The sequence below is a fragment of the Schistocerca nitens genome, unplaced genomic scaffold (genome assembly GCF_023898315.1).
Source record: "Schistocerca nitens isolate TAMUIC-IGC-003100 unplaced genomic scaffold, iqSchNite1.1 HiC_scaffold_375, whole genome shotgun sequence".
NCBI lineage: Eukaryota > Metazoa > Arthropoda > Insecta > Orthoptera > Acrididae > Schistocerca > Schistocerca nitens.
The window spans coordinates 8,311,460-8,338,545 of record NW_026045909.1 but is presented as its reverse complement, the minus strand read 5'-3'; the positions used below and the strand labels follow the sequence as shown (position 1 = coordinate 8,338,545).

General features: G+C 39.0%; 2 protein-coding genes across 5 annotated transcripts in view; one reads left to right on the top strand and one right to left on the bottom strand.

Moving 5' to 3' along the window:
• Positions 1-1,823: 1,823 nt before the first annotated feature.
• LOC126229556 (26S proteasome non-ATPase regulatory subunit 11-like) lies at positions 1,824-3,378 on the bottom strand. Its single transcript, XM_049942321.1, has one exon. The coding sequence runs from the start codon at positions 3,333-3,335 to the stop codon at positions 2,070-2,072; it is 1,266 nt and encodes a 421-aa protein (XP_049798278.1). The 5' UTR covers positions 3,336-3,378; the 3' UTR covers positions 1,824-2,069.
• Positions 3,379-3,701: 323 nt separating this feature from the next.
• Positions 3,702-27,086, top strand: part of LOC126229557 (transformer-2 protein homolog alpha-like) — a 57,851-nt gene continuing 34,466 nt past the window's right edge. For all 4 annotated transcript variants that reach the window (XM_049942324.1, XM_049942322.1, XM_049942325.1 and 1 more), the window contains exons 1-2: positions 3,702-3,860; positions 4,775-4,926. In XM_049942324.1, the coding sequence (XP_049798281.1) occupies positions 3,846-3,860; positions 4,775-4,926 (167 nt within the window). In that variant the 5' untranslated portion in view covers positions 3,702-3,845. The remainder of the gene's footprint in view (positions 3,861-4,774; positions 4,927-27,086) is intronic.

Here is a 27,086-nt window from a genome sequence, read left to right as displayed (position 1 = left end):
ACAATCCTTCACTGACCTTACAAAAACCATTGTTTGCATGAACCACTCTTAATATTCTTTGAAATTAGAATGAGGTAGAGTTAACAAGACTTTTGACGTCCTCCAGGTATTACAGAGAGAAAGTGGGGGTGGTTGTTACATCCAATACAGCAAAGTATTTCAGAGAATGGAGGACAATTTTGTGAAGTATCATTCTAGGCCCAATCCTCGATTCATATAGTAATTTATCCTTAAATATCAAGAATATTCAAGTGATGCACAGGTACTCATTGAGTTTGCAACAAACGAACAAATTATCCTGAGTGTTGGTACCTTACATAAATTAGAATGCTTGTTATTGAATAAACTTGGGCATAATGAACACTAGGTTCAGAATTTGTCCCAGTATGACAGATGTTTTGGGAAGTGGGGGTGGAGGGACTATCATCAGCTATCACAGTAACATGATAAATTCACAATGACCAATATTGTTCTATGCTATTTCTAAGGACACTAGAAAGACAATATACCATAGCTCCTTTATAGCCTATTGTAATGTAGGGCATCATATTTTGGGGGTAGGCAAATAGCATTAGCAGAATATTTCTACAAAAAATAATTATCAAACACACACACCATCGCCAAGCAGACAAGTAAATGCATGTTTTTCTTATCTTTACATTTATCAAATTCTATCACTCGGTATCTACATGCTTATGAGATGATAATGCTATTTTTAGTGAATATGGAATGAATGTACACAGTGTGTGCATTTCATCTCTCTGATGTTTTGAATGTATACTTTCTACGAGTCATGTATAATGTTGACTAGTAGTTAAGATTGTATTCAGATTCTGGATGTGGCTCTAAATCACAAAAAGTTGTATGTACGAAATAGTGAAAACATCAAATGGAAAGAGGATATATTAATTATAACAAACAACACTGAGGAAATATATTTATGAAACTATGACAAAGTGCCAACACTAATTCATAGGCATTTAATTCTTAGCATATTTTTTCCCAACAGAGAACATAATATATGATAATAAACTCCACCCTCAACTGCATTTAAGAAACAATAGTCTAAGGAAACATACCATACTACAAAAAATTGTCAACATACAAACTAGGGCTCAGGAGTATCTAGATCATCATCACTCTATAACCCTTCAGAGAATATATTGGGATATTTATTGCTAAATACAATAAGAAAATATCATTAACACAAAATATGTGTAAAATCATGAACCAACAATGGAGCTAAATATTCTTCTGCGAGAGATCCTCAGTTCATCCCCACAAAGTGCAAATTAAAAACTTGGTCCAAGACTGACAAACCACAATACAAGCACAAGGCACTAATAAAGATTTGACACTTCATCCTGAGGAGTACTGAATATGGAAAATCTAGCATGGAAAATGTATTTAGTAACACCAGCAGGCTTTGTTTCTGCAACATGCTATATTCACAAATACTCTAAAAGAATGCCTTGAGGTGAATGTATGAAAAGCATTTTAAAAACATAACACTAATGATTTTACTATACTTCTCATGGAGTCACAAACACAAATTCTACCTATCAAAAAATTATTCTACCTGTAACCGTAACACAGGACAGAAGCACAACAGAATTACTGGTAAAAACTGTAATTAATTTATGATGAGCTGGCAATTATGTCAATTTGCATTTTAATTTGATAACTTGGTTGGAAAAAAAACCAAAGCTGGAATTATCTATATTACAATCAAACTGCCTGGCTATTGTAGGAAATATGTCGCACAGTACCATATACCCCTGTCTGTATTTTTCACATTATTAGTCGAAGAAAATAAGCACAAATATGAAGAGATACAAAAGTTATTTATTGGAAAATTCCCATAGGCAACTGAATTCATGTGATCTTAGAACAGTTAATTTGTTACACTGTAGCAAACAAAGAATGAACAAGACAATGAATGATGTGGTACAATAAAAAATGTAAATGTAACATGCTTAACCAAGAATTAAATTAACATAACTGCGTTCACAAAAACTGATTTTTATTTACATCTGAAGAACTTAATTTACATCTATAGCACATGGAAATTAAGACAGTTTTTTTGCTTTCTGGTACAAAGTGTCCACCACCTTTCCCATGCTATGTATTGTTTCTAGAGCTGTTTCATATGTCTTATCCACTGGAGTGTCTTCAAACACAATAAGAACACCTTCACCTTGGTCCAATATACCATGAAACTTTTTGTCAAGGATCATCTGCGACAATTTCTTCTCCACTTGTTGCATTGGGAGTTTAATAGACTGAGATATGTATTCCACTTGAACTCTGGAATATGGTTCAATAATACGGCAAAGATTTTGTTCTAACATATTGTCATACAATGTTCCTAAATGTGCACGCACAATCACATCATCTTCTAACTCTTTCTTATAGGTTTTAAGAGCATGTTGAAAATCAGCAAGTGACCTCTTGTGACTGGCTTGAGCCACAGACTTCATTGCCTCTATATCCTTGCCTGCATACTTCAACGCCAATTTACCACTTATAATTTGATGTACGTCTTCAGGATTGTTCAGCATTATTTTCGAAAGTAACATATACTTGAGAGCTGTCAACGCTTTTGGGCATTCCACACTGTCGTAACCTTCAAATGCTTCATAGAAGTAAGAATATGCTGTCTTGAAGTCCTTTTCATCAGCAGCATGAAGAATCCCAGACTGCAGATCCAATGATGCTTGCAACTTTGGGGGGCAGTAAATAGCATTTGCCGTTGTTCTTGCTGATGTAAGTGCTGCTCGTGCTTTGGGAAGATTACTTAGAGCGTGGTATGTTTTACTTTCCAGAAGCTGGACTTCCACAAGCAGATTTTTATCATCCAGTTTCTTCAACTCCTTTAGCAGAGTAGATCCAAGAGATAAAGCTTCTGAAAACATGCCAGTGTCGAAGTACAGGGCTATGAGCCGAGCTTCCAGCGATTGCCTCAAGAACGTTCTTCTTTCTTCTTTTGCCCATTCTATACACTCTTTACACAACTGCACTTCTATTCCTATGCCAGCTTCTAAATCTAAGAAAAAGTCAACAAGTGATCTCACCAATTTTGCTGCCTTGGCTTTGCTTATATGGCTTAAAAAAGGTCTAGTTGCTTTGATTAGGTCAGCAAGCTCCTTAGCTTTACCTTCCTTCTTGTACAGCTCACCAAGTTGCAAGATGCCTTGCTCCTTAACTCGGATGGTATCTTCGTCATTCTCGGCAATTTCTTGATCCCGCACAATTTTATTCAGCAAATCAATACCTTCTTCTCTATTTGTGCTGGAAACAGCACGGGCCCTCTCGAATAACATTGCACCAGCCATTTTGGCTAGAACCGCTCTGTCATCAGAGAGTAAATCGCATGAAAATCTTTGGCAAGGTTGTGTACATCATGGATAATGCCAGTACAATTTTCGTAAAGATTGCATTGTTCCTCGATGATAGCTTCACTAGAGAGTACTATTATCACTAAACGTTATGGAACCAGTACGTTTCTTAATCTTAGCATTATTTTTGTTAAAGCAAAACTGATTCTTTATGAAAAATTTTATTTGTTTATAATATTTATAATATTACAGAGACCTATGTGTGCCTTAAAATTTATCAAATAAATATAATTAAATTTTTGAATTAAGTATGAAATGGTTTTTTCTATAGGTACAACACTGGTTACATCCGGTGGCGATTGTCTTTGGTGAATACTGCCGTTGCTAGTCAACGGAAGGTGCAACTTTTTGGGATTGCGCGCTAGGCATTGAAAGGACGCCATTTTAGTAAATTGTGTTATATGTACGAAGCAAGAATTTTTTGGTACGAGTTAAATCTTCCAAGGCATGAGTGACAGGGAGGTGAGTTAGCTGGCTCATGTACTCATTTTGCGAGATATCTATTTTTGGTTGCATACATTTCAGCGTTGCCCGGCATTGAGGTAAATCGTAACATGCGATCAATATACATATTTGTAAGATAGTTCTGAATTTTGTTTTTGACTGGTACTATTTACGTAGGTAGAACAATGCTTTAGAAGTAACATTTCGGTATTTGCAGTTACGTTGGAAGTATTTTATTTAAATGCATTTTAAACTTTTCATTGAATAGGCAGATTCATTGAGTACTTATATTTGCAAGAAAATCAGAGCTGATAGTAATCTTTTTGTTGGATGTCGCAGTACAGTTTGAAATTTAACACCGTCGTAATGAATACAAATCGTTTTTGGTTGAGGACCCCAATGTGCAGAACGCGCCATTTTCGTGATAGCTTCTCGGCATTGAGTAACTATAAACTGCTCCGCTGACAAAACTGTTTACAAAATTGAGAAATATAAATCTGATTATTTATTGCATTTTCACTCGTTCAACTTCTACAAACTTAGTGATTACTTTTTAAATATCACAGTTTACTGGTTTGTTGTTATAATTTTGTTCATCTAAAGCGTCAACGTGACGGTGAAAGACCTATGTGCGTTATGGCTCTTTTAATTTATTCTTGCCTGGCGCCATATAACAAGCACATTATGTGCGTTCAAGTATGTCTTGCCAAAATTTCTCTTAGTGATGAATTAATAATCTGAATTGTATAATTTTTTTGAATGTTGCCCAAGAATTTTTGTTTGTATGTGTGTTTGTATTTTGGTTTGTGTAACTGAAGTGCTTTATTTTGTGGCATTGTTTGTTCTAATGTGTATGTGTACAATATTGTAAGAATACTTCTTAAGTCTGAAACATTCACAACATTTTTATATTTTCGCAATTTTGTGTGCAGCATAGCCCAAGTCATAGCGGATCTAATCACAGCCCTCCGGCTAATGATAAGACCCCCACACCACCTAATTCTAGAGAGCAATCAAGGAGCCGTTCTCGCTCATACAGCCAACACAGATCACATCATAAAGGAAAATCCTATTCTCGTTCAAGGTATGTTGGCGTATTGTATAGCTTCAATCTTGTTTCATGAAAGAAACTATTAGACAAAATACACATAGGAAAATTAAATATGGTGCCTTGGTTATTTAATTTGTAAAGAACTTTTCACAATGTGGACAGTGTTGTGCATGCTCCCCGCAATGTACATTAAATATTTAATGTATCGATTTTTGCTATTTACTATTAACAATAAATGAATAATTTCAAAAGGATTTGACTTTGCCAAAAATAAAAAGCTTTTAATTTGAAGTGAGTTTTGAACTGGTAGCAGAGCCATTTACAGTTCATTGTTGTGTTTTTACAGTTAGAAAGAACAGGTGCTAAGTATATAGAGTGTGACAGTCTTTCTGGGGAATTTGAAGAGTTTTATGAAATCATAGGGAATTGTTTTAAACTGAGCATGGGAATTTAATTTTATTGGGTTTTATAAATCAGTTTTAAAATAGTTAATACTTCAAAACTTGCAAGTATTTAAACATTAATTCAAATACATTCAGTGACCAAAAACTGTGATTAAATGGTAGGAGAGAAGAGAGTTGTTACTTTGGAATGCTGAACTCCCAACCTGTCACTGTAATTTCTCTGGGATTGTCATGCCACCACCTCTCCTTGAAAGATTTCTGGCATGTCTACTACGTACTGCATAGAACATGTAGTCTTGCTTTATTCAGCTCACTCGAACAGATACATTATTCAGTGTACAAATAAGGAACTGGCATCATTGAGTTCTGGAAGAGTTGCACTATGTTTAGATTTTAATTTCACATACAGCAACAAATTAAGATGTGTGGAAAAATGCATTTTCTGGCAATATTACAGAATTTTCAACATGAAGGAAACTTTTTTTATTGAAGGTAGATGAACACATTATCTGAAGGAAATCTTCTGAGTATATCACACTTCCATCTACTCCAAACTGGAATGCTGTAAGTTTTCTAATATAAGATCATTTTGTTTAAATATGATACATGATGGTCCGTTAGTGCATCAAGTACTTAAGCAGTTGCCCATGTGGTTTCACTACAGGAAACAGATTTTCCAGGCTTGTAGGTAAACCGGTTATTAGTTTTTCTTATCTACTTATTTATTTCAGACATAACAAAATGAGATTAATGCTGTGAGAAAATAAAATGAACATCTGAAAATGTCAATGACACAATTCTCTAGTGTGCATAGCTAAATCTTCGTACTCCAGTCTTCAGAACCTGGGTCTGATAAATGGCATAAAAATGTTTCCATTTTGTTTGAAAGGTCATCCTCTTCTGTCATGACTCTTTCAGGAAGTGCACCATCCAAATTGTTTTTTATTGTTAAACCTGTATAAAGCTCTGCAGTTTCTCTCTTCCATATTTCTTCAGGCTACATCTCTTTTGTTGGCAACACAAATTGCGCCATTTATATTAAAAATCTTGGTGAAACTTGAAGTCAACAGAATTAACACAGCTCGGTGTATGCTATAGAGCTCATTTAAAAAAAGTTCTCTTGTGAGAAAAACTACAGTTTTATTCATATGCAATTGGAGAATGTTCTTTGCACTTTGTGTGTGGTAGGGAAGTGATGTCTTGAAATGTTTGTGTGACACCACTTCCCATATTTAGTATACAGTGGTGAGAAGGATTTAAAGTGTGACTCCTGTCAAAAGCATCTACTATAAATTTTATTTTGGCCACAATCAGCTGGATGATAATGTCTGTAACCATTTCTGATCTTGCAGTTATTTGAGAAAGTAATAGCAGTTTAAATTGCTGTGAAACTAGCAGCAATGAAATTCTTAATGTTCATTGAAAAAAAAAAAAATTGTCTTCTGGCATGCAAGAGGCCACTACAGCCAAAGGTACAGAGTACTGGCATGCTTCAGATGGCACTAGGCAGCAGGTAAATAGGCTGTGTCATAACTGCTGTCCATTTCTCACTTGCCTACTTCTGCCAGTGGCAAACAATTAAGCAAACACCAATCGAGAAACTTTCACAAAGAAAAGAAGTAATGCAAACATCAATAAAGGATTTCTAACACCCCTCATCAATACCGTATCACACGAGGATAATTGTCTCTTCCATCAGTACATGAGAACCAAAACTTTTTTTTTTTCTCCCCCTATTCAGGAGATAGCAAAAATGCCCTTTGCTGTAATGGCTAAAATTTATTTTATTGACTGACAAGTGCCATGGAAGCCTATGCTTACATTGTCTGTGTGTTTGGATGCACGACATGCTTGTAACAAGAAGCTTCATGTTTTATCATTTAAACATACTGTTTGCTGCATGTAATCAGCATTATTGTATTAGTATTTTTCTCTCTTGTGTGAGCCAAACATACACAGAGAAACACAAAAATACTCTTGTGGATTACCAGTTTTTCCATTTACCCCTGTAATAGTTAATCTAATTTCTGTTTAAGAGAAATTTGTAGGCTTACTTCTCTCTGAGGTAGTATTTAATCAGTTTTTATGCACATCTACTTTGTATATTATATCTCACCTTTTCTGGGTTTGTATGCTGATATTTTAACACAAAAAGGAACATAATAAATCGTGTGAAACAGAGGAACTAGTTTCCAAAGATTTACACCTAGTGTATCCATAATGAAGTAGTTGTGATACACAATGTGATCAAAGTATCCGGATATCTGGCTGGAAATGACATAGTTTGTGGCGCCCTCTATCGGTAACCCTGGAATTCAGTGTGGTGTTTGCCCACCCTTAGCCTCGATGACAGCGTCCACTCTCGCACGCATACAATCAATCAGGTGCTGGAAGGTTTCTTGATGAATGGCAGCCCATTCTTCATGGAGTGCTGCACTGAGGAGAGGTATTGGTGTCGGTCAGTGAGGCATGGTAGGAAGTTGGCGTTTCAATACATCCCAAAGGTGTTCTTTAGGGTTCAGGTTAGGACTCTGTGCAGGCCAGTCCATTACAGGGATGTTATTGTCGTGCAACCACTCCGCCACAGGCCGTGCATTATGAATAGGTTCTCGATCGTCTTGAAAGATGCAATCGCTATCCCTGAATTGCTCTTCAACAGTGGGAAGCAGGAAGGTGCTTAAAACATCATTGTAGACCTGTGCTGTGGTAGTGCCATGCAAAACAAGGGGTGGAAGCCCCCTCCAGGAAAAATACACCATAACACCTCCGCCTATGAATTTTACTGTGGCACTACACACTCTGGCAGATGACATTCACAGGGCATTCGTCATACCTACACCTTGCCATTGGATCGCCACATTGTGTTCTGTAATTTCACTCCACACAACATTATTTCCACTTTTCAGTTGTGCAATGTTTACGCTCCTTACACCAAGGGAGTTGTCGTCTGGCATTTGCCGGCGTGTGATGTATGGCTTATGAGCAGCTGCTCAACCACGAAATCCAAGCTTTCTTACCTTCCGCTTAGCTGTCGTAGTACTTGCAGTGGATCCTGATGCAGTTTGGAATTCCTGTTGTGATGGTCTGGATAGATGTCTGCCTATTACACGATAAGGCCCACTTCAGCTGTTGGTGTTCTGTCAGTCAACAGACGAGGTCGGTCTGTACGCTTTTGCGCTGTATCTGTCTCTTTAAATTTCCACATCACTAACACATCAGAAACAGGGGACCTAGGGATGTTTAGGAGTGTAGAAATCTCGCGTACAGACATACGACACAAGTGACACCCAGTCACCTGACCACATTTCAAGTCCGTGTGTTCTGCGGAGAGCCCCATTCTGCTCTCACAATGTCTTGACTACTGAGATTGCTGATATGGAGTACCTGGCTGTAGGTGGCAGCACAGTGCACCTAAAATGAAAATCATACGTATTTGGGGGGGTGTGGTGGTTTCGTCAGCAGGATACTAGGAAAATGCAGTCAGTCTACAAAGGAGATTGCTTAATAAATAACTCGCTCATCTGACCCATCTTAGAATGGAGCTAAAGTGTGTGGGCTCCGTACCAAATTAGACTATCAGCAACTTGGCGAACAGTGATGATGATGCAGGTAAAATGGACCATTAAGACTGTTGGTTTATTTCATCATTGCCGGGCTAGTAGAGGTGGCAGCATAAACACACCCTTGTGTTACTGGCAGTAGGGACAGTCATTCTTGCAAAGTACTATTGAAGACATTGAAAACCAGCTTCAAGCAACTGGTCTGAAAGCCTACACGAGACAGAAATATTTCCACCCTCCTGCAGACAGCTTTGTTCTTCGCTTAGTTCTAGCTTGCCATCGCACCTTTTGATGTTCATAGAGCTGCTGCTCATTCATCAGTTTTTCCATGCTTCTGGAGCATTAAATTTCTTCTCTAGCGTTGTTTGCTTTGCCATTTTAAACTTCGTTACCCTTTCTTTTATTTCTGTGTTGTTGCTTTCATTTGCTACATTTTATATCTTTTTCATTCATTAGACAAATTTAATGTTGCACATTACCTGTAGATTCTCACTGGGCCTTATCCTTTTGCCTGGTTGTTCTTACACTTGCTTCCCAATTTCCTATCTCACAGCTAATCGTTCTCTTATATTTATTTCCCCATTTGTCACACATTTTCTGATTTTCTTTTCGAAAAGTCCCATAAACCCTATTTCACCTTATCTGTGATTTGCCATCCGGCAGCTTAAATTTTGCAGTTCATGGTTATTAATTTTTAGTTGAGGTCTGGTAAAGTTTTTCAGATAAATGTAACGTGACCTTTCATGATTCTTGAGCAAAATGTGAAAATTGTTGTGTGCAATATTCTACCAAATGACATCTCATTTAATTCTATTCCCACAGCTTGCATTCTCCCATGGCTATTCTGTCTCTTCCTTGTCCTATTACAAAATTCTAGACCTACCACAATTTTCATCTTCAACATTCTGAATAATTCATCTGCCATGATAAATTTTTCTCTCTTCATCTGCAAATAAAGTAAACAAATATCTACAGTGGAACTTCAATTTTATCTTCTCTGGATTTTAGGTTTTCGTGATTCTATATCATAAATTTGTAGCCCCTGTGAGAAAACCATAAGATCAATGCTGACACACGGTGTGTACGCCCTGGGACAACCAGGAAAACGTGGAATTTTTCATTGTTTTAGTTAGTTTAAATTTTTGTAATTTTGACTGGTAAGTCCTGATACTCTGACAAAGGATTTTACTGTAGCCCGCCACTGCAGAATAATACTGTGGCCATAAAACGTAAACAATACAAAAGAAACAAAATAAAAATTAAATTGCAAAGAATGTGCCATTTACAGCGAAGCACAGTGCATGCACAAGTATCTGCCAACAGCAAATCATTTCAAAGGCTTTAGGACGAAGACTGTGAAATTCTTCAATAACAATAAATTGCTTATGGTGAGTGTGATGTCACAACTGTTCACAGTAGGTTTGTTTGAACAGTTGCCTGCGGGCTCATACTCACGCGCATGCACATTTCGGTCGCTTGTGAGCAGTACCTGTTCCCAATTTTGGCTACTTGAAGTGTTGCTGTTAGCTGTTACCAGCAGTAGCAACAAGCAGCCAGATGCTACCCGGAAAAATTTTTCCGGCACGCCAAACACACCAGATTCACACATGAGCAAAGTCTGAGTTGTAGTGGGGAGGGGATTAGTTCCCATGTGACCAGTTTTTTACTTTTAGTGATATTGCTTTTCCTCTTCATTCACAGCTCTCACGTCAAATGGAAACAAAATAGAAGTCTGTGGCTGGGACCTATCAAGTGAATTAAAATAAATTCAACTAATTATGGAAGCCTCAAATATGTTGTTAGTTTGTTTTCTGATTTTATTTTATTTCCGTGTTTTTGGCAGTCAAGCATTAATCACCTCGCAGAACAATGAAGTTATTTTTGTCAATTTGCCAAAGCAATTAGCCTCTTACTAGTCTTTTCTGCAGAGGCAGTTAATGTATTTGAAACCTAGTGTTTCATTTTTCATGCCATTGGCTAGTTTAAACTGTTAATTGAATTTCAAATGCATGTTTTCATCTTCCGGCCAATATGGCATTATGCTGTAATAACAAACATGAGATACTACAGTACTGGTACTCAAAGTAAATTTGCATATTGAAATGTTGTTGTCTTCAGTCCTGAGACTGGTTTGATGCAGCTCTCCATGCTACTCTATCCTGTGCAGGCTTCAACTCCCCGTACTTATAGCAGCCTACATCCTTCTGAATTTGCTTAGTGTATTCATCTCTTGGTCTCCCTCTGATTTTTACCCTCCACGCTGCCCTCCAATGCTAAATTTGTGATCTCCTGATGCCTCAGAAAATGTCCTACCAACCGGTCCCTTCTTCTTGTCAAGTTGTGCCACAAGCTCCTACCAAATCCTATTCAATACCTCCTCATTAGTTATGTGATCTTCAGCATTCTTCTGTAGCACCACATTTCGAAAGCTTCTAATCGCCTCTTGTCCAAACTATTTATTGTCCATGTTTCACTTGCATACATGGCTACACTCCATACAAATACTTTCAGAAACGACTTCCTGACACTTAAATCTATACTCAATGTTAACAAATTTCTCTTCTTCAGAAACACTTTCCTTGCCATTGCCAGTCTACATTTTATATCCTCTCTACTTTGACCATCATCAGTTATTTTGCTCCCCAAATAGCAAAACTCCTTTACTACTTTAAGTGTCTCATTTCCTAACCTAATTCCCTCGGCATCACCCGACCTAATTAGACTACATTCCATTATCCTTGTTTTGATTTTGTTGATGTTCATCTCATATCCTCCCTTCAAGACACTGTCCATTCCTTTCAACTGCTCTTCCAAGTCCTTGGCTGTCTGACAGAATTACAGTGTCATCGGCAAACCTCAAAGTTTTTATTTCTTCTCCATGGATTTTAATATCTACTCCGAATTTTTCTTTTGTTTCCTTTACTGCTTGCTCAATATACAGATTGAATAACATCGGGGAGAGGCTACAACCCTGTCTCACTCCCTTCCCAACCACTGCTTCCCTTTCATACCTCTCGACTCGTATAACTGCCATCTGGTTCCTGTACAAATTGTAAATAGCCTTTCGCTCCCTGTATTTGACCCCTGCCACCTTCAGAATTTGAAAGAGAGTATTCCAGTCAACATTGTCAAAAGCTTTCACTAAGTCTACAAATGCTAGAAACGTAGGTTTGCGTTTCCATAATCTATTGTGTAAGACAAGTCGTAGGGTCAGTATTGCCTCTTGTGTTCCCATTTTTCTTTGGAATCCAAACTGATCTTCCCCGAGGTTGGCGTCTACCAGTTTTTCCATTCGTCTGTCAAGAATTTGAATTAGTATTTTGCAGCCGTGACTTATTAAACTAATAGTTCGGTAATTTTCACATTTGTCAACTCCTGCTTTCTTTGGGATTGGAATTATTATATTCTTCGTGAAGTCTGAGGGTATTTCGCCTGCCTCGTACTTCTTCCTCACCAGATGGTAGAGTTTCGTCAGGACTGGCTCTCCCAAGGCTGTCAGTAGTTCTAATGGAATGTTGTCTACTCCGGGGCCTTGTTTCGACTCAGGTCTTTCAGTGCTCTGTCAGACTCTTCATGCAGTATCATATCTCCCATTTCTGCTTCAGCTACATCCTCTTCCGTTTTCATAATATTGCCCTCAAGTACATCGCCCTTGTATAGTCCCTCTATATACTCCATCCACCTTTCTGTTTTCCCTCCTTTGCTTAGGACTGGGTTTCCATCTGAGCTCTTGATATTCATACAAGTGGCTCTCTTCTCTCCAAAGGTCTCTTTAATTTTCCTGTAGGCAGTATCTATATTAGCCCTAGTGAGATAAGCCTCTACATCCTTACAATTGTCCTCTAGCCATCCCTGCTTAACCATTTTGCACTTCCTGTCAATCTCATTTTTGAGACGTTTGTATTCCTTTTTGCCTGCTTCATTTACTGCATTTTAATATCTGTTACTGGAGGTGTTGCCACAGCTGTGGAGGCAGTCTGTCACTGAGTTGCTCATCATGGACGGTATGACATTGAACTCAACACAGAACTCAACATGCCTGTATTAGTCAAAATTTGAGTTACATGCACACGAAAATACAAAAATTTGAAATATTACGTGAAAAACATGGATTTTCGAAGTGTGGTAGCACAAAAGGAACAAGTGGTATCCAAGCCAAATTTCATACTCTGCATAAGTAGACCATAATGATACATATCTCAGTTTTCAGCATGTTATTGCAAGACAAAAATTTGTGTACAATGGAAATTGATAGATGTATTTGGTGACGTGCCCATCGTTCCACAACACAATTTTGTAAGAACGTATTGTAAACTGTTTAATCACTAAGCAACAACATATAGACAGATTTACACAACCTATCATTAATGTTTACTGCACCTTAACTGCTAAAAACCAGTAGATTGTGCTTTGAACAGAAGTTCTCCCACACTACTGTACTCTGTATATTGAGTGGCAAATTGTACTGTCTTCTGACACTGTGGTAGGTACTGGAACTGTCATAAGAATATGTTCAAAAGGAATCCAACACCTGTCTGCCAAACGTGGCCAATGAAAAGATCTTGTTGGTCCTGCTGGTGCCATGAAGTTCACAAATGCATCACGTTCTGCTTCACAGCACTTTGCAACACATCCTAAGTACCATTTGTCATCATAAACAGTAATAACATAGCAACCTGGTTGTATGTTGCTTATTTTGCTTCTGAATCTTGAGAGACACTGTGAAGACACATGTTGTGCATGAACCTATAGTGATAAACAGTCAGTCTGCTCATTTGCACATCGTCAGTCCGCTAGAGAGGAGTGATGATGGCTCCTTGTGCCTGCAACAGTTTTAATGTGTTCTAATCAGCTTTTTAGCAACTCTTAGACTGATTTCACCTCATCTTTCGAAACTTAGAATGATTGTATGCCAGAGATTTTTCTGTACCCAGGTAAATAATTGAAGAGGTGTTAGAATGTGACCTTCTGTAGGGTGCTGCAGACTAGCTCATGATGCCATGCGCTTAATGGTAGCACCAATACCATCACATACATTTTTACCTTGACTTGTTGCGAAAAAATTCCATTTTGTGTGAAGCTGAAAATCATGGTAATGCATGCATACATTTTTGAGATTTTTACAGTTTTTGTACTGACTAGCTGCCCCATCACTGAAGTATTTCGCGAAATGTATGTGAGGCAGCTAGTTTTCCACACATGCCATGACAGTGCGAATGTGGGCATGAACTGCAATGGCATCGTGAATTAAACAGTCACTAAAATCGCACAGGTTCATGACAGACACATCACCTGATTCACCTCTATAGTAACTCGCGAATGGCTGGAGAGTTGGTTGACTGTTGTTCCAATGATGTCCTTGGATGGCGTCTTGAACTATAAATGAATAAGTTTCAGAATGTCTAGTATTATTATAATTTCATCTTGTTTCAAGTTATCCTTACGAAACTGGAGATAAGCAGATTGTTCTGTTACTGTGAAGCTGTGTGTGGTCTGTTTGTTTTTTTGACGACACATTTCAACAAAATCTTGCACTGTACTTTGCTTTGTTTCAAGACTTGTGCGATCCATGTGTGCCCATTGTTTATAATAAACACGTTCATAGTCATCCATAAAGAGTTCACCATACAGTTTGTTATTCATGTGTTCTGCAAGATTTGCCTTACCAGGACACTTTTCACACCTGTGTATCATGGACTGGTAGGAACTGATGTCTCACACTAGCAGCTTCATTGCACCTTTGTAATCCAGACCAGAATCCAGAATGAGATTTTCACTCTGCAGCGGAGTGTGCGCTGATATGAAACTTCCTGGCAGATTAAAACTGTGTGCCCGACCGAGACTCGAACTCGGGACCTTTGCCTTTCGCGGGCAAGTGCTCTACCGACTGAGCTACCGAAGCACGACTCACGCCCGGTACTCACAGCTTTACTTCTTGCCCGCGAAAGGCAAAGGTCCCGAGTTCGAGTCTCGGTTGGGCACACAGTTTTAATCTGCCAGGAAGTTTCAGACCAGAATCCTTTATAGCAGCAAACATCAGCTTAGCATTTTGATGGGTCTTACATACACACATTGTGTGTGCCCCTTGCAGTTACAGGCACAACCCATTTTGGCCGAAGATTGAAAAAGATGATAAACCTACTTTGGTATTGGTATACTTTTCCTGGAATTCTGCATATAGTTCTGATAAGTTGCCTGCAACAGTCATTTTAGCATCTGTACATGTACGTTTCCCATTTTCACCGTTACATAGTCTTTTTTTCCTGGCATTATTTGGCTGTAGTCATTATTTTCATAAAACTGACACTAGCACCTTTATTTCTGAACTCAATTGCTTACCCTGAGCCTGCTGAAGTTGTGGAAGCACTCCTTGGGTTGCTTTTATTTTCCTAGCTTGCTTTACCATATATGTAGAAACATGGAATTCCTTTGCAGTGTAGTCTATAGACCAGCTGGAAGGTGCAAGGGTAAGAATAGCTTCTTTTTTTCCTGGCATGTGGACATGGCACATTTTTCTTTCAAATCGTGCACAATTTTGTCCAAATCAGAGCATTTCTGGCATGATTTCTATTCCTGTGGAGCAGATAATTCTTCCTCTCCCACCATTAGTGTGTCATCTATTTTGTGTTTTAATTCCATTTGAGCTTCTTGTAGTTTTCTTCCACCATAGCGGGTCGACAGAAGCGTCGGATCCCACGCGTCTGCTTTGACCCGTGACGTAAGGATGTTGTCGTGTGTGACGACATGACGGCGCGGAGTTTGGTTTGAGTGTGGCTGTCTCCAGTTCTGTTTTATCTTATTTTATTTACTTTTCTGATCTGTTCGTTCTATCTCGTGAGGTTTTTTTTTTTAAACAGTTATTACTTATTTTAATTATGTTTCCTCCAATTTCTGTTTTAGTTATTATATTTATCTTTCTGATCTGTTCGTTCTATCCTGTGAGATTTTTTTTAAAAAAAAGACACACTAATCAGCTACTGAAGCATCTTTATCTTCTATGGGTTGCAGGGGTTACGACCCCTGGGGAGGTGGGTGGTTATTCATGCATGGCTGTCTTCACTTACACGTTGTAGCTACGCAAGGCATCTAAATTTGTTTATATTTAGTTTGCCCCCCCCACCCAAAACACCCAATTTCCCGCACTTGTCCTGTTAGTGTAATTAGGCTTCTTGTGGAAAGTGTGTGTGTTGTTTTTGTTTCCGCCATATTTGTGACGTCACGGGTCAAAGCAGACGGGTGGTATCGGACGCTTCCGTATTTCCACCATAGCTAGGCCTGTCTTTTTTCCCAACTTTTGTGTGTCTTCATGGGAGACAAACCAAGAGCAGTCACTGAAGTGACTGAATTGCTCTTCTGCTGTGGTTTTAGGTGGCTGATACTCTTAGTCACTGTCATGTAAATCATCAGGATATTCTTCCTTTTTTAGCAGTGTAACACACCTGGAACGTAACTTTTGCCCTGGTTTCATCTTAAGTCACATGCACTGATTCACTTTCAATACTGATTTTATATCAATTTCTGAGGCTACACTTCACTGTACTACTTGTGCCCACAGGGTGTATCCCGGATCTCCATACCAACAAATCTTGGTCTGATTCATCCACAACAGTACTGATTAGTCTGAACTAGAATCTTAAAAACACGAGTAACCTGTAATTGTTGATTGTTTCCTTTGTCGTTCCTACCTAACAATGACTCATTCTGTCCCTGAAACCTACCATTGTTTAGCTTTCCGTTGCCTAATGGTTCCCAACAATTGCTGCAGCTTTATCTGAAACAATCTGTCTGCATCATCACTATTACTTGCTAAATCGTGTTAAAAAGAAACGTAACCAAATACATCTCCAACTTTTATTACCGAGCGAGGTGGCGCAGTGGTTAGCACACTGGACTCTCATTCGGAAGGACGACGGTTTAATCCCATGTCCGGCCATCCTGATTTAGGTTTTCCATGATTTCCCTAAATCTATTCAGGCAAATGCCGGGGTGGTTCCTTTGTAAAGGGCATGGCCGACTTCCCTAATCCGATGGACCGATGACCTCGCAGTTTGGTCTCCTCCCCCAACACAACCCAACCCTCCAACTTTTATTGTACACAAATACCTTGCAATATCAAGTTGAAATTTTGCCACATATTGTGGTCTTACTTATGCAGTGTTTGAAATTTGGCTTGGATATCACTTGTCCCTTTTGTACTACCACACTTCGAAAATCCATGTTTTTCAAGTAATTTTTCAAATTTTTGTATTTTCGTGTGCATGTAACTTGTTTGTGTGACTGATATGGACAAGATGAGTTCTGTGTGTGTTTAGGCCACATTAAGCTTACCACAAAGTGCTGGGAAGTTCTTATCTGCGGTATAAAACCTTCACAATTCAAAAATTTACAGCTCTGAGAGAAAGTGAATTGTTACTTTAACACAAATGTACTTTTGTCAAGTGTTTAGTGTTATTTCATGCGAGAAAGTCAGTTTTTAACCTGGAAATTAGGGAAAATTTTGTGAACTTTTTTCCTTGTTAACGTATGCATTCTGATTATGATGTAAAATTTTGAAATCTTCTTCTTCTCCTCTCTCTCTCTCTCTCTCTCTCTCTCTCTCTCTCTCAAGTGACATTATGAATTGCTGCCTAGGAGGAGAAAATTCTCGCTCTTACTTTGATTTATAGCTTCTGTGCTTTTTTTTTTTTTTTTTTTTTTTTTTTTTTTTTTTTTTTTTTTTTTAACCACAAAAAATACTTTCGGCATTTCAAGTGTTTTGTAGGTTAAGGCTGTGTAAACTTACTGCGTAATGAGCTAAACAAGGTGAGTTTGGCTGGTACAGAGTGGAAGTAGGGGTCAGCACTGACGGGAGTGGAAAAGTATCTCATGCAGGGCTAAAATCATATCTCTCATGCAGAACAGCTCATGTACACTGTCTACCAAAGACTATAAATTATGCTAAAGTCAGCACTGAGAATTCGTAATTGAGTGGTGAAGCTAAACGTTGCATGTGGTCAGCAATGTCAATTGTGGATTACGTCAGCTTTTCCTCTCTCGTGTCTTCGCTCACAGCAGTGGCCTTAACTCCATGACCGAGCGAGGTGGCGCAGTGGTTAGCACACTGGACTCGCATTCGGGAGGACGATGGTTCAATCCCGCGTCCGGCCATCCTGATTTAGGTTTTTTGTGATTTCCCTAAATCACTCCAGGCAAATGCCGGGATGGTTCCTCTGAAAGGGCACAGCCGACTTCCTTCCCCATCCTTCCCTAATCCGATGAGACCGATGACCACGCTGTCTGGTCTCCTTCCCCACACAACCAATCAACCTTAACTCCACCACCACCCACAATGCAAACCATATGTGTTTTGTAGCACTTATAACTCCTTCAGTCAAATCAAATGTCAGTAGGAATAAAAGGGAAAAGTCAAGTGAGATATAGAGTAAGAATGTAGAATCAAGGTAAACCTTACTAGGAAGAAATGTAAAATCTGGGAATTTTGAGCATTGATCTTAAGAGTTTTTCACAGGGGTTATGAATGTATGGTGTAAGAATCACGGCAAAATAAAATCTAAATTCCACTGTATTTAAAGGGATCCAACATGCTTTAAGAATTTTTTATAATTTATTGATGCTATGTACATGTAAGTGCAGTAACTTTTTGGTAAATTATCTTCCTCAATCTTTTGGATTTGAATATTTTGTAAAGACAAACTTTCCATATATTTTCAACCATGAAACTGTTTATACTGTGTAGACTAAAAAGCCCAATTACCTGAGGATTTGTAGTTGCACTTTAAACACTGCTGCGGCTTCCTAAACAGAAATCTTCTGTCAAATTGGAAACAGTCATTGGACATTTCTTCCAAATAAGAGCATTGAAGCATTTGTTTGTGTTCTGCATTTTGCTTGCACATGTTTTTCTAGCAATTCTGGTTAGGCAAGTGCTAAAAAAAAAGTTGGTGTAATGGCCATCACTACCTCAAGGAAAATTCGTTTAATGGCTATAAGTGTCCCCACTTTCCTTGCTTTTCAAGAATCTGCGCCATTGATTGGATCATAAATCACATTGAGGTGAGTTGCCTGCCAAGTAATGAAACCAAATTGCCCATGCTGCTTTCCTCATATTATCAAAGTCCGAGGTTTTTTAACTGTACCACCATAATATACTTGTAGGCTGTAAATTCTATTTTTTCTTAGTTTGTGTTTTTTCATCCCAGTGGCATCCCAGTAGCTTGCCTTTATCACCTGTGACAGCTGTTGTCCACTCATCCTCTTCTGAATATGGCCTAAACACTCAAATTTTTTAGTGTTGCAGTCTTTTCCATAGACCAGACGTTCAGCTACAATCTTGAAAGTTCTAGTTTCCATCTCCTAAATATTTTATGTATCTTTCTCCATATTTTTGCAAAGACCTATAGAAAAAGTCTTGTACCAGCAGCTTTCATCCCACCTCTGGAGCCTATTTAATTCCTGCTTTGTGTGCTTCTGGCCATTCTGTTTCTTTGTTTAAGTCATTGTATTTCTTGTGCAAGGAACATGCAGAATAATATGTAGACATTACCTGCAGTCTAATACTTTTCCAGTGTCGACTCTGACTGTTGATACCCAATACAATTTTCTTGAATAGCCCTGTGAACTACTATTTTCATGTTCTTTGCTTATATCTGCTTTGAGGAGAGCAGTGCTCATTGCAGTAAATTTTAGTGGAGGGCCAGGCATGTTCATCATACCACATAAGTTTCCACCTTTTCTTTCAAGTTGTATACACATTAATTCATGTGCAAAACTCACACAGCCTATTGCATTCTGTTAGGCGTGGATGTCTTCAGTGGTGTCAGCATCACCATTTTGGTACAAAGTGAATAATCTACAAACTTTCACTCTTTCCATAATTCCAAAATTCACATTTCCTCCATTGACGGTGTGTTTGTAGGCTTTTCTAAGTACATCTGCTACGAACTCCAGATCTTAAATTCGGAAATCTGTATTTCCTTCAGGATTTGCTTCTCCTGGCACAATATCAGTCTAGAGTTCTACTTTAGATGCACTTGGAGATGAGCTAGTGTTTGGACCTGAAGGCCTAACTCTAATCCCAACACTATTTTCTCTCCTTCTGTTGGTGGTATGGGACTTACTATATTTTCTAAATACTTTACCAGGCCTTAACGCTGTAAGAAGGGATCTATATTGCACAAAGAATGCCACTAACTCAAATTTCACAAAATGGTACAAAACTTGTTTAACAAGTGCCACAGCCTTCTTTAAATCCTGCTCTGGCCACAAAATAGTACGTAAAGCTAAAAAAAAAAGGCAGGCTTTTAAAACTATTGTTTTAAGGTTCACTGGCAGAATTGAGCAAAAAAATGTTTCTCTACTGGAAAAGCTAAAAATGGGTATTGTGCATTACATTTTATGATTTTTGTACCATTTGTAGTTTAATTTCAAATCAAAAGAATGGGATGATGATCCTGCTTATATGTACTTTCAGATAAGCAAATAAAATATTTTGTGATTGACCAATATTATGAAAAGGAAAGTTGCTCCTCGCCATATAGTGGAGATGCTGAGTCGCAGATAGGCATAATAAAAAGATTGTTCTGCCTACCTGCAACTCAGCATCACCCCTATGTGGTGAGTAGCAATTTTCCTTTTCATAATATTGTTACATTCCATCCTGGATTTTTCATTGTTTGATTTTTGTCATTTATCATCATTCCTGGCAGTCTCCTCTTAATGTTCCCTTTCCTCATAATTTTTTAACCCTAGAAGAACTGCACAAATTATTTTGATGGGTGCTCTGCTTTAGGATACGAACATCTTATGAATTGTTTCTTCTAACTTCTTATTTTATGACTTTTAATATATGTTTGTGGGGTTAATGTCTTCAAAGAATCAGGCATTTAGGACCCTGTTTAGGACCCTTCTGAAAAGTGCCTAGAAGCCATCTGTCACTTTGATGGGTATGTATGTATGAACTGAAATTATGCAGTTGGTGAAATGAAATGCAATAACTCATGGTCCTGAAGAAAAAGGACAAATCACTTTGCACCTCCTACTCCTGTGTGATCCTTTAATCACCAGTTCCTTGCCGTGTTACATTCAAAGTGAAAATATCACTTTGTATGAGCAAATGTTTCAGTGCGAGGCTACATGCTCTTATCATTTAATATGAGCACTAAACCAAACAAACTAAGAATAAAGGTTTAGCTTGCAGTTGGTTCAAATTCTTTTATTTGATGAATGGGTTTCCTTGCATAGGCACAGATGAGCAGTGCCCTTAGGTGCTCTTCTTGCAGAGCAAGTTGTAATGCATCATATATGTCTGTTTCCGCAGGAAGAAATACTACATGTGACATTTTTTCACAACCAAATACCTTTGCAGATAGTTCGAAACATAAAATGCAAGCATTGTCGGCAGAGGGAATAAATCTAGAAAGAATACTCGCAATCGGCAAAATCTGCTACAGGTTAGAATTTACCAAGTACATAAACAGTGTGTGTACGATTATAGCACATTTTGCAAAAACTGTTAATTCCAGAGAATTGTTGGGAAATAATAATGTAATAGCAGATACGTACTGTTATTGCATGCAGACTGTTGAAGAAACTTGGTTTTGTTGTCTAAAACTGTTTTGAGCACAGTTTTTTTTTTTTAAAGTAAGTATTAAAATTGAAAAACGGTGTACAGCAACGGATATACAGCATTGTTCCACATTGCTCTGTACCCTGCTGTAATAAGGTTGCCGAGAATCCATAACTTGTAAGAAAGGAAATTATAATGAGAAACAAATTAATATTCATTGTGATCAGATTACTTCGGTCTTAAAAAGGTAATAGAAAATGAGTTTTCTATCAAGCTTAGACACAGATGTGGTACATTAAACTCAGTTGTCACACTGCAGGTTTTCGTAAAAATGGCTGTATTTTGACTCCATATATTAAGCAGATGGCATGTTGAAAATTAACTCAGTGGATCCTGTGTCCTTGAAGTTGTCCATCATGGTCAGTTTTGAACGCGAAGGTCTAAGCAATGACGTGCTTCCATTCTAAAGGAAAACAACTTTAGAAACTTCTTTCTTTTCTTGATCTTTGTGAAGTTCTTGTCACAAGGTAGGAAACTGACTCGAACATAAAAGAATTTCTGTAACATACTCGCAGATGGAAGTGAAAAATGGACGATAAATAGTTTGGACAAGAAGAGAATAGAAGCTTTTGAAATGTGGTGCTACAGAAGAATGCTGTAGATTAGATGGGTAGATCTCATAACTAATGAGGAGGTATTGAATAGGATTGGGGAGAACAGAAATTTGTGGCACAACTTGACTAGAAGAAGGGATCGGTTGGTAGGGCATGTTCTGAGGCATCAAGGGATCACCAATTTAGTATTGGAGGGTAGCGGGGAGGGTAAAAATCGTAGAGGTAGACCAAGAGATGAATCCAGTAAGCAGATTCAGAAGGATGTAGGTTGCAGTAGTTACTGGGAGATGAAGCAGCTTGCACAGGATAGAGTAGCATGGAGAGCTGCATCAAACCAGTCCCAGGACTGAAGACAACAACAACAACTCGCAGATGATCAGATAGAAATAAAGCTCTAAAACTCCTCGGCTATTCTGCCTGACATAGTGGTCAGACCATACGTTTAAGCTTCACAGATTTAAGCAGACAGGAAACTGTTTTGGCTTTGGGGAATTCATCCCACAAATTTACTGTTTTTCCAGAATCAACATCATGAACTGTGAAAGTATGACAACAGTGTTTCTGGCAGAATACTATGGAATGCGCCAATGTAGGACAATGTAAAACCTTTTGTAGGTAAACACATACAACATTTATATTGTTGTTGTTTTTTTTTAGCCATTTTCGTATCTTTTTCATATGCTTCGTCTGCTTTTGCGAGACGCAACTGACTCTTAAAAGTTCGATATTGTGCATTTGTAAACAATTGATACATTCTGCAGAGGTGGAGATCAGGGTACAGACATTCTTTTAAGCTTTTGACGATTTATTCCTGCTGTAATGGTTCATCTGCTTTGGGAAAATCGTCATTTGATACAGCATGTGGCCCATTGAAACGCATTTCTGCACCGTCTTGGAGTTGTCATTCCACCTTTCAGTTTATGTTGAAGAGTGTGTATTCATTATTAGCTGATGCAGAATATGTCAAGCAATGTTTTTTTGACACCCTTCTTTTGACTGGACTTCACGTGTTCACGTGTTTGAAAGTAGCATATTTCTGCGAACAAGTATTGTCTGTCTTACCTTCCTTTTGTCTGGCTGGCAGGCCTACTTCCATGGAGTTTATCAAGTAAATGGACTGCACATGCGTCAAGGTATGACATTCTTCATACAGCTTTAACTTAATTTCCAGATTTGTGTTCTGAACACAGTTCTGTGTTTTGTACCAGGTGTAGTAGTACGAATCTGGAATTCGGTTGCAATAATTACACATCTGTTTGAAATTGATAGACAGTATTTTATTCAAAATAATCTCCATTGTTTTATTTACATCTCTCTCCTACCGAGAGGTAGGCCATGAATGCAAAAAAAAAAAAAAAAAAAAAAACAACTTCTTTTAAAGTGAACCAGTAGCAAGCCATTTTCGTACATTTTCATATGAATTGAAATGTTGTTCAGCGAGAGTGCGTTTCAATGATGCAAATAGACGATAATTGGATGGAGCCAAGTCTGGAGAATAAGCCGCATATTTCCCCTAAACACCTCAAGTATCATCTTTATCCAATAAGGCCTGCAATTTGTTGTCTGAACTTTTTCGGTGGTTTCCTGCACTTGTCATTTCTCATGTCTAAATCACCACTTCTGAATTTTTTTGAACCCCTTGAAAGTGTTCCCCAAGAGCATGTTTGTCGAAAGCTTAAACAAGAGTTCGATGTTGTTCTATAGCAGTATTCTTCAAATGGTAACAGAAAACCAATGCTATCCGCAAATTGTAGTTCATAGACACACAACTCGACATGTTTATGGATTTGAAACAGATACCATTATGTGGAACTTGGGTTACTGTGTGTGTGACATTTGTCATCAGCTGTTAACAGGAAAAAGATGGTGCTGCAGCTGCAGTGTCACAGGTCCTACACTGGCAGCTATCACCATCTACAGGAAAATTCCGGTTTGGTACTTCAACATGTGCTACATGATCATGAATCATGCAGTCAGTATTGATACCGAATATTCAACTGAATTATAATATTCCACATTCTCTTTTACTAATACAGCAGTCAGTATGTGCATTATATTTTTTTGTTGATGGTAACGACAGAACTGTAGACAATTTTATTCATGTTTAAATTTTTGCTGTAATATTTTCAGAAGATGCATATAGTGTATGGTGTTAAAGCCGTATAACCTGCAGCACACAAATACTGCTGTACAGGACACACATGCTGCTGTATAGACATAAGCATATCTATACAGTCCCATTCCATAGATCAGCCAACCCATTGAGGAATGCATTTCCTCTTGGTGTAGAACTTACACACAAAACTTGACCCTTCATTCTGCCCTCTTTTTAGAAAATCAGATTTTTCATCTGAGGGTGTTGAGAAAAATTACGAGAAAATAGTCTTAATTCTGAAAAATAATAAATTTTTACACTTCGCATTTATGCGAAACTTGAAACTTACCAGTCACTCATATGCGACACTTTGCACTAGTGCAAGACAGTGTGAAATGTGCATCATTAATAAACATTTGTAAGTATAAAAACAAAGTTTGAAATACCAAATAAACAGCAGTTATGATGGAATTAACGATGCTTTTGAAAATGGACCAGTATCTCAACAAGTTCATTATCATCCTCCCAAAAGTTATTTGAATTTTGTGTAGTCCCTGTAGTAGTCTCGAGGTTCACTGTCACCATTTGCATATTCCTAATCATCTACAGTTGTGGTAGAAACTAAATCCAAATCATCAAAATTGAGCCCCTCTTCCTAATCCCAGGGACATTCTAGGGCCATAAGTTCTTCATAAGTTATCACATTACATTGTCTATTTTCGAAATATGAGAGAGGGGCTCCATTACAACATTCAAACTAGCACAAGAAACCAGAAGAAAGCAGAATAACACCCCCACCCCCACCTCTGTGGATCTGGGGGTTAGAATAGCTCGGAGGTATCCTGCCTGTCGTAAGGGGCGACTAAAAGGAGTGTCACACTTTTCGGCCCTAAGAGTTCAGGTCCCATTCTATGGTTTGACTTGTCACTTACAAAATTCTACAGAAGTGCGGGCCAAATGGGGAAGGATGCCTTATGTGCTGCACAAGTTATCCATAGTGCCCTTAGATTCGATCTCCTGAATCTCTTGTCATGGCTTTGCATCTCCACCTGCGATTAAACTTTTTTGATGAGGACACTTTCCAGGGTATGACATTATCTTCTGTCCTCTTTTGCCCCCATGACAATGTGCCCAATATTCAGCACGGTAGCCAGTCCGTTGTGGTGGGGCCGTCATTTACCCATTTGGTGGTAGCCCCCTGACAATATGGGGGTCGCACTGCTGATGCCTGAGCTGTAAGCTCCCCACATATCCCAAAGCAAAGAGTAGATGCTGGTCTTCCTGGGGCATGGGGACTCCCAGCAATGGCCATCATACCAGTTCGCCTTTGTTGTGGCTGGGTGGCACTTGTGGAGTGGTGCCCCTGATTGGAGTTGGTGGCATTAGGGCGGATGACCCGCAATGAAGCAGACTGTCATCTCTTGCTGGTGACCGTATGGCACCAGCAGTCTCTAAGGAGGACAAGGTCAAATACAATGCCGACAGGTATGACCCTAAATTGTTTCCTTCACTTGCTACACCATAGGAGGAATGTAGGGCTACAGAATGGAGAGAGCCATATTCGCCTCGGGTTTTTAGTCTGTAGCAGAACAGATGGGGACTCCTTTCTACCTACAAAGCCTCAGTTTTTTGTTGAACACCTTGATGATGAATTTGGAGAAGTGAAAGTGCTGTCTAAGATGCTAAACGGCACAGTCTTGATTCAGACAGCGTCCCAAGCCCAATCCCGAGTGTTACTCGCTTGTGAGAAGCTGGGTGATATTCCTGTTTGTCACTCCCCATAAAAGCCTCAACATGGTCCATCAGTTCATATACCATCGTGATCTCCTCTTGCATTCTGAAAATAAGCTCTGTGCCAGTTTAGAATGATGGGGTGTTCATTTCATCTGGCACTTTTACAGGGGACCCAAAGAAAACAGGGTTGCTACCGGTACCTTCATCTTGGCCTTTAAGGGTGATTCATTTTCTGGAAAGGTCAAGGTGATGGTTTACTGCTGTGATGTTAAACCATACGTCCCTCCCCCTATGCGGTGCTTCAAGTGTTGGAAGTTTGGGCACGTATCTTCCCGCTTCCAGCGCCACATGTTGAGACTGCGGACGTCTACTACACCCAGATATTGTGTGTGCCTCCTCCCACTTGCATAAACTGTGGAGAGCACCACTCCCCCTGTTCACCATACTGTCCAGTACTCCAAAAGGAGCGGAAAATCATGGAGTACAAGACGCTGAACCGGTTGACATTTCACAGAGGCTAAATGTAAATTCGAAAGATTACACCCCATTTGGTTGACATCGACATATGCTGCAGCTATGTCACCATTGCTGTACCACAAACAGTGGGCCTTCCGGGCCACCAGAATACATCTGACCCCTTGGTGGTAGGGGGCAAATCTTCCTCCATTGCTCCCAAAGCATCTACTTTGGAAGCAAGGCCCCCCAAACACAGGGGACATGGGTCCCCTGCCCCCTGATGTAGAAGCAAAGACCTCCTCTGGATCCTCTTGTGCAGAAGGGGTCCCTTGGGACCCTCTCTCCCAAGGTGTCCACTAGTGCTATGGTAGACGCTCGCCAGTGGCCAAAGGAAACAAAAGCTGCTGGACGAAGAGCTTCATGGTCTTCTTCCGTTCCTGAAGCTGCTTCGGAGAAATCTTCCCAGCAAGCCCTTAAAGAGAAGCGGGAGAGCAAGCAAACCAAGAAATGGTCTGCTAAGGAACAGGACCCTCTGGTGGCCCCAACACCACTCCCTATCAATTCTGCATCTGAAAATGTGGTGGAGATCTTAGTGTCCCCTGTGGACATGGATCTCACTGAAGTCTCATCCATCATATAAATGGCTACAAATATTCAGTGGCAGCAGGTGATCCTGAGGCATAACCTGCCTCCTTACGCGCTTCATGCCTTCCCAGCCTCACGATATCATCCTCAGTGGAATTGCGGCATTTTTTTCCACCACAT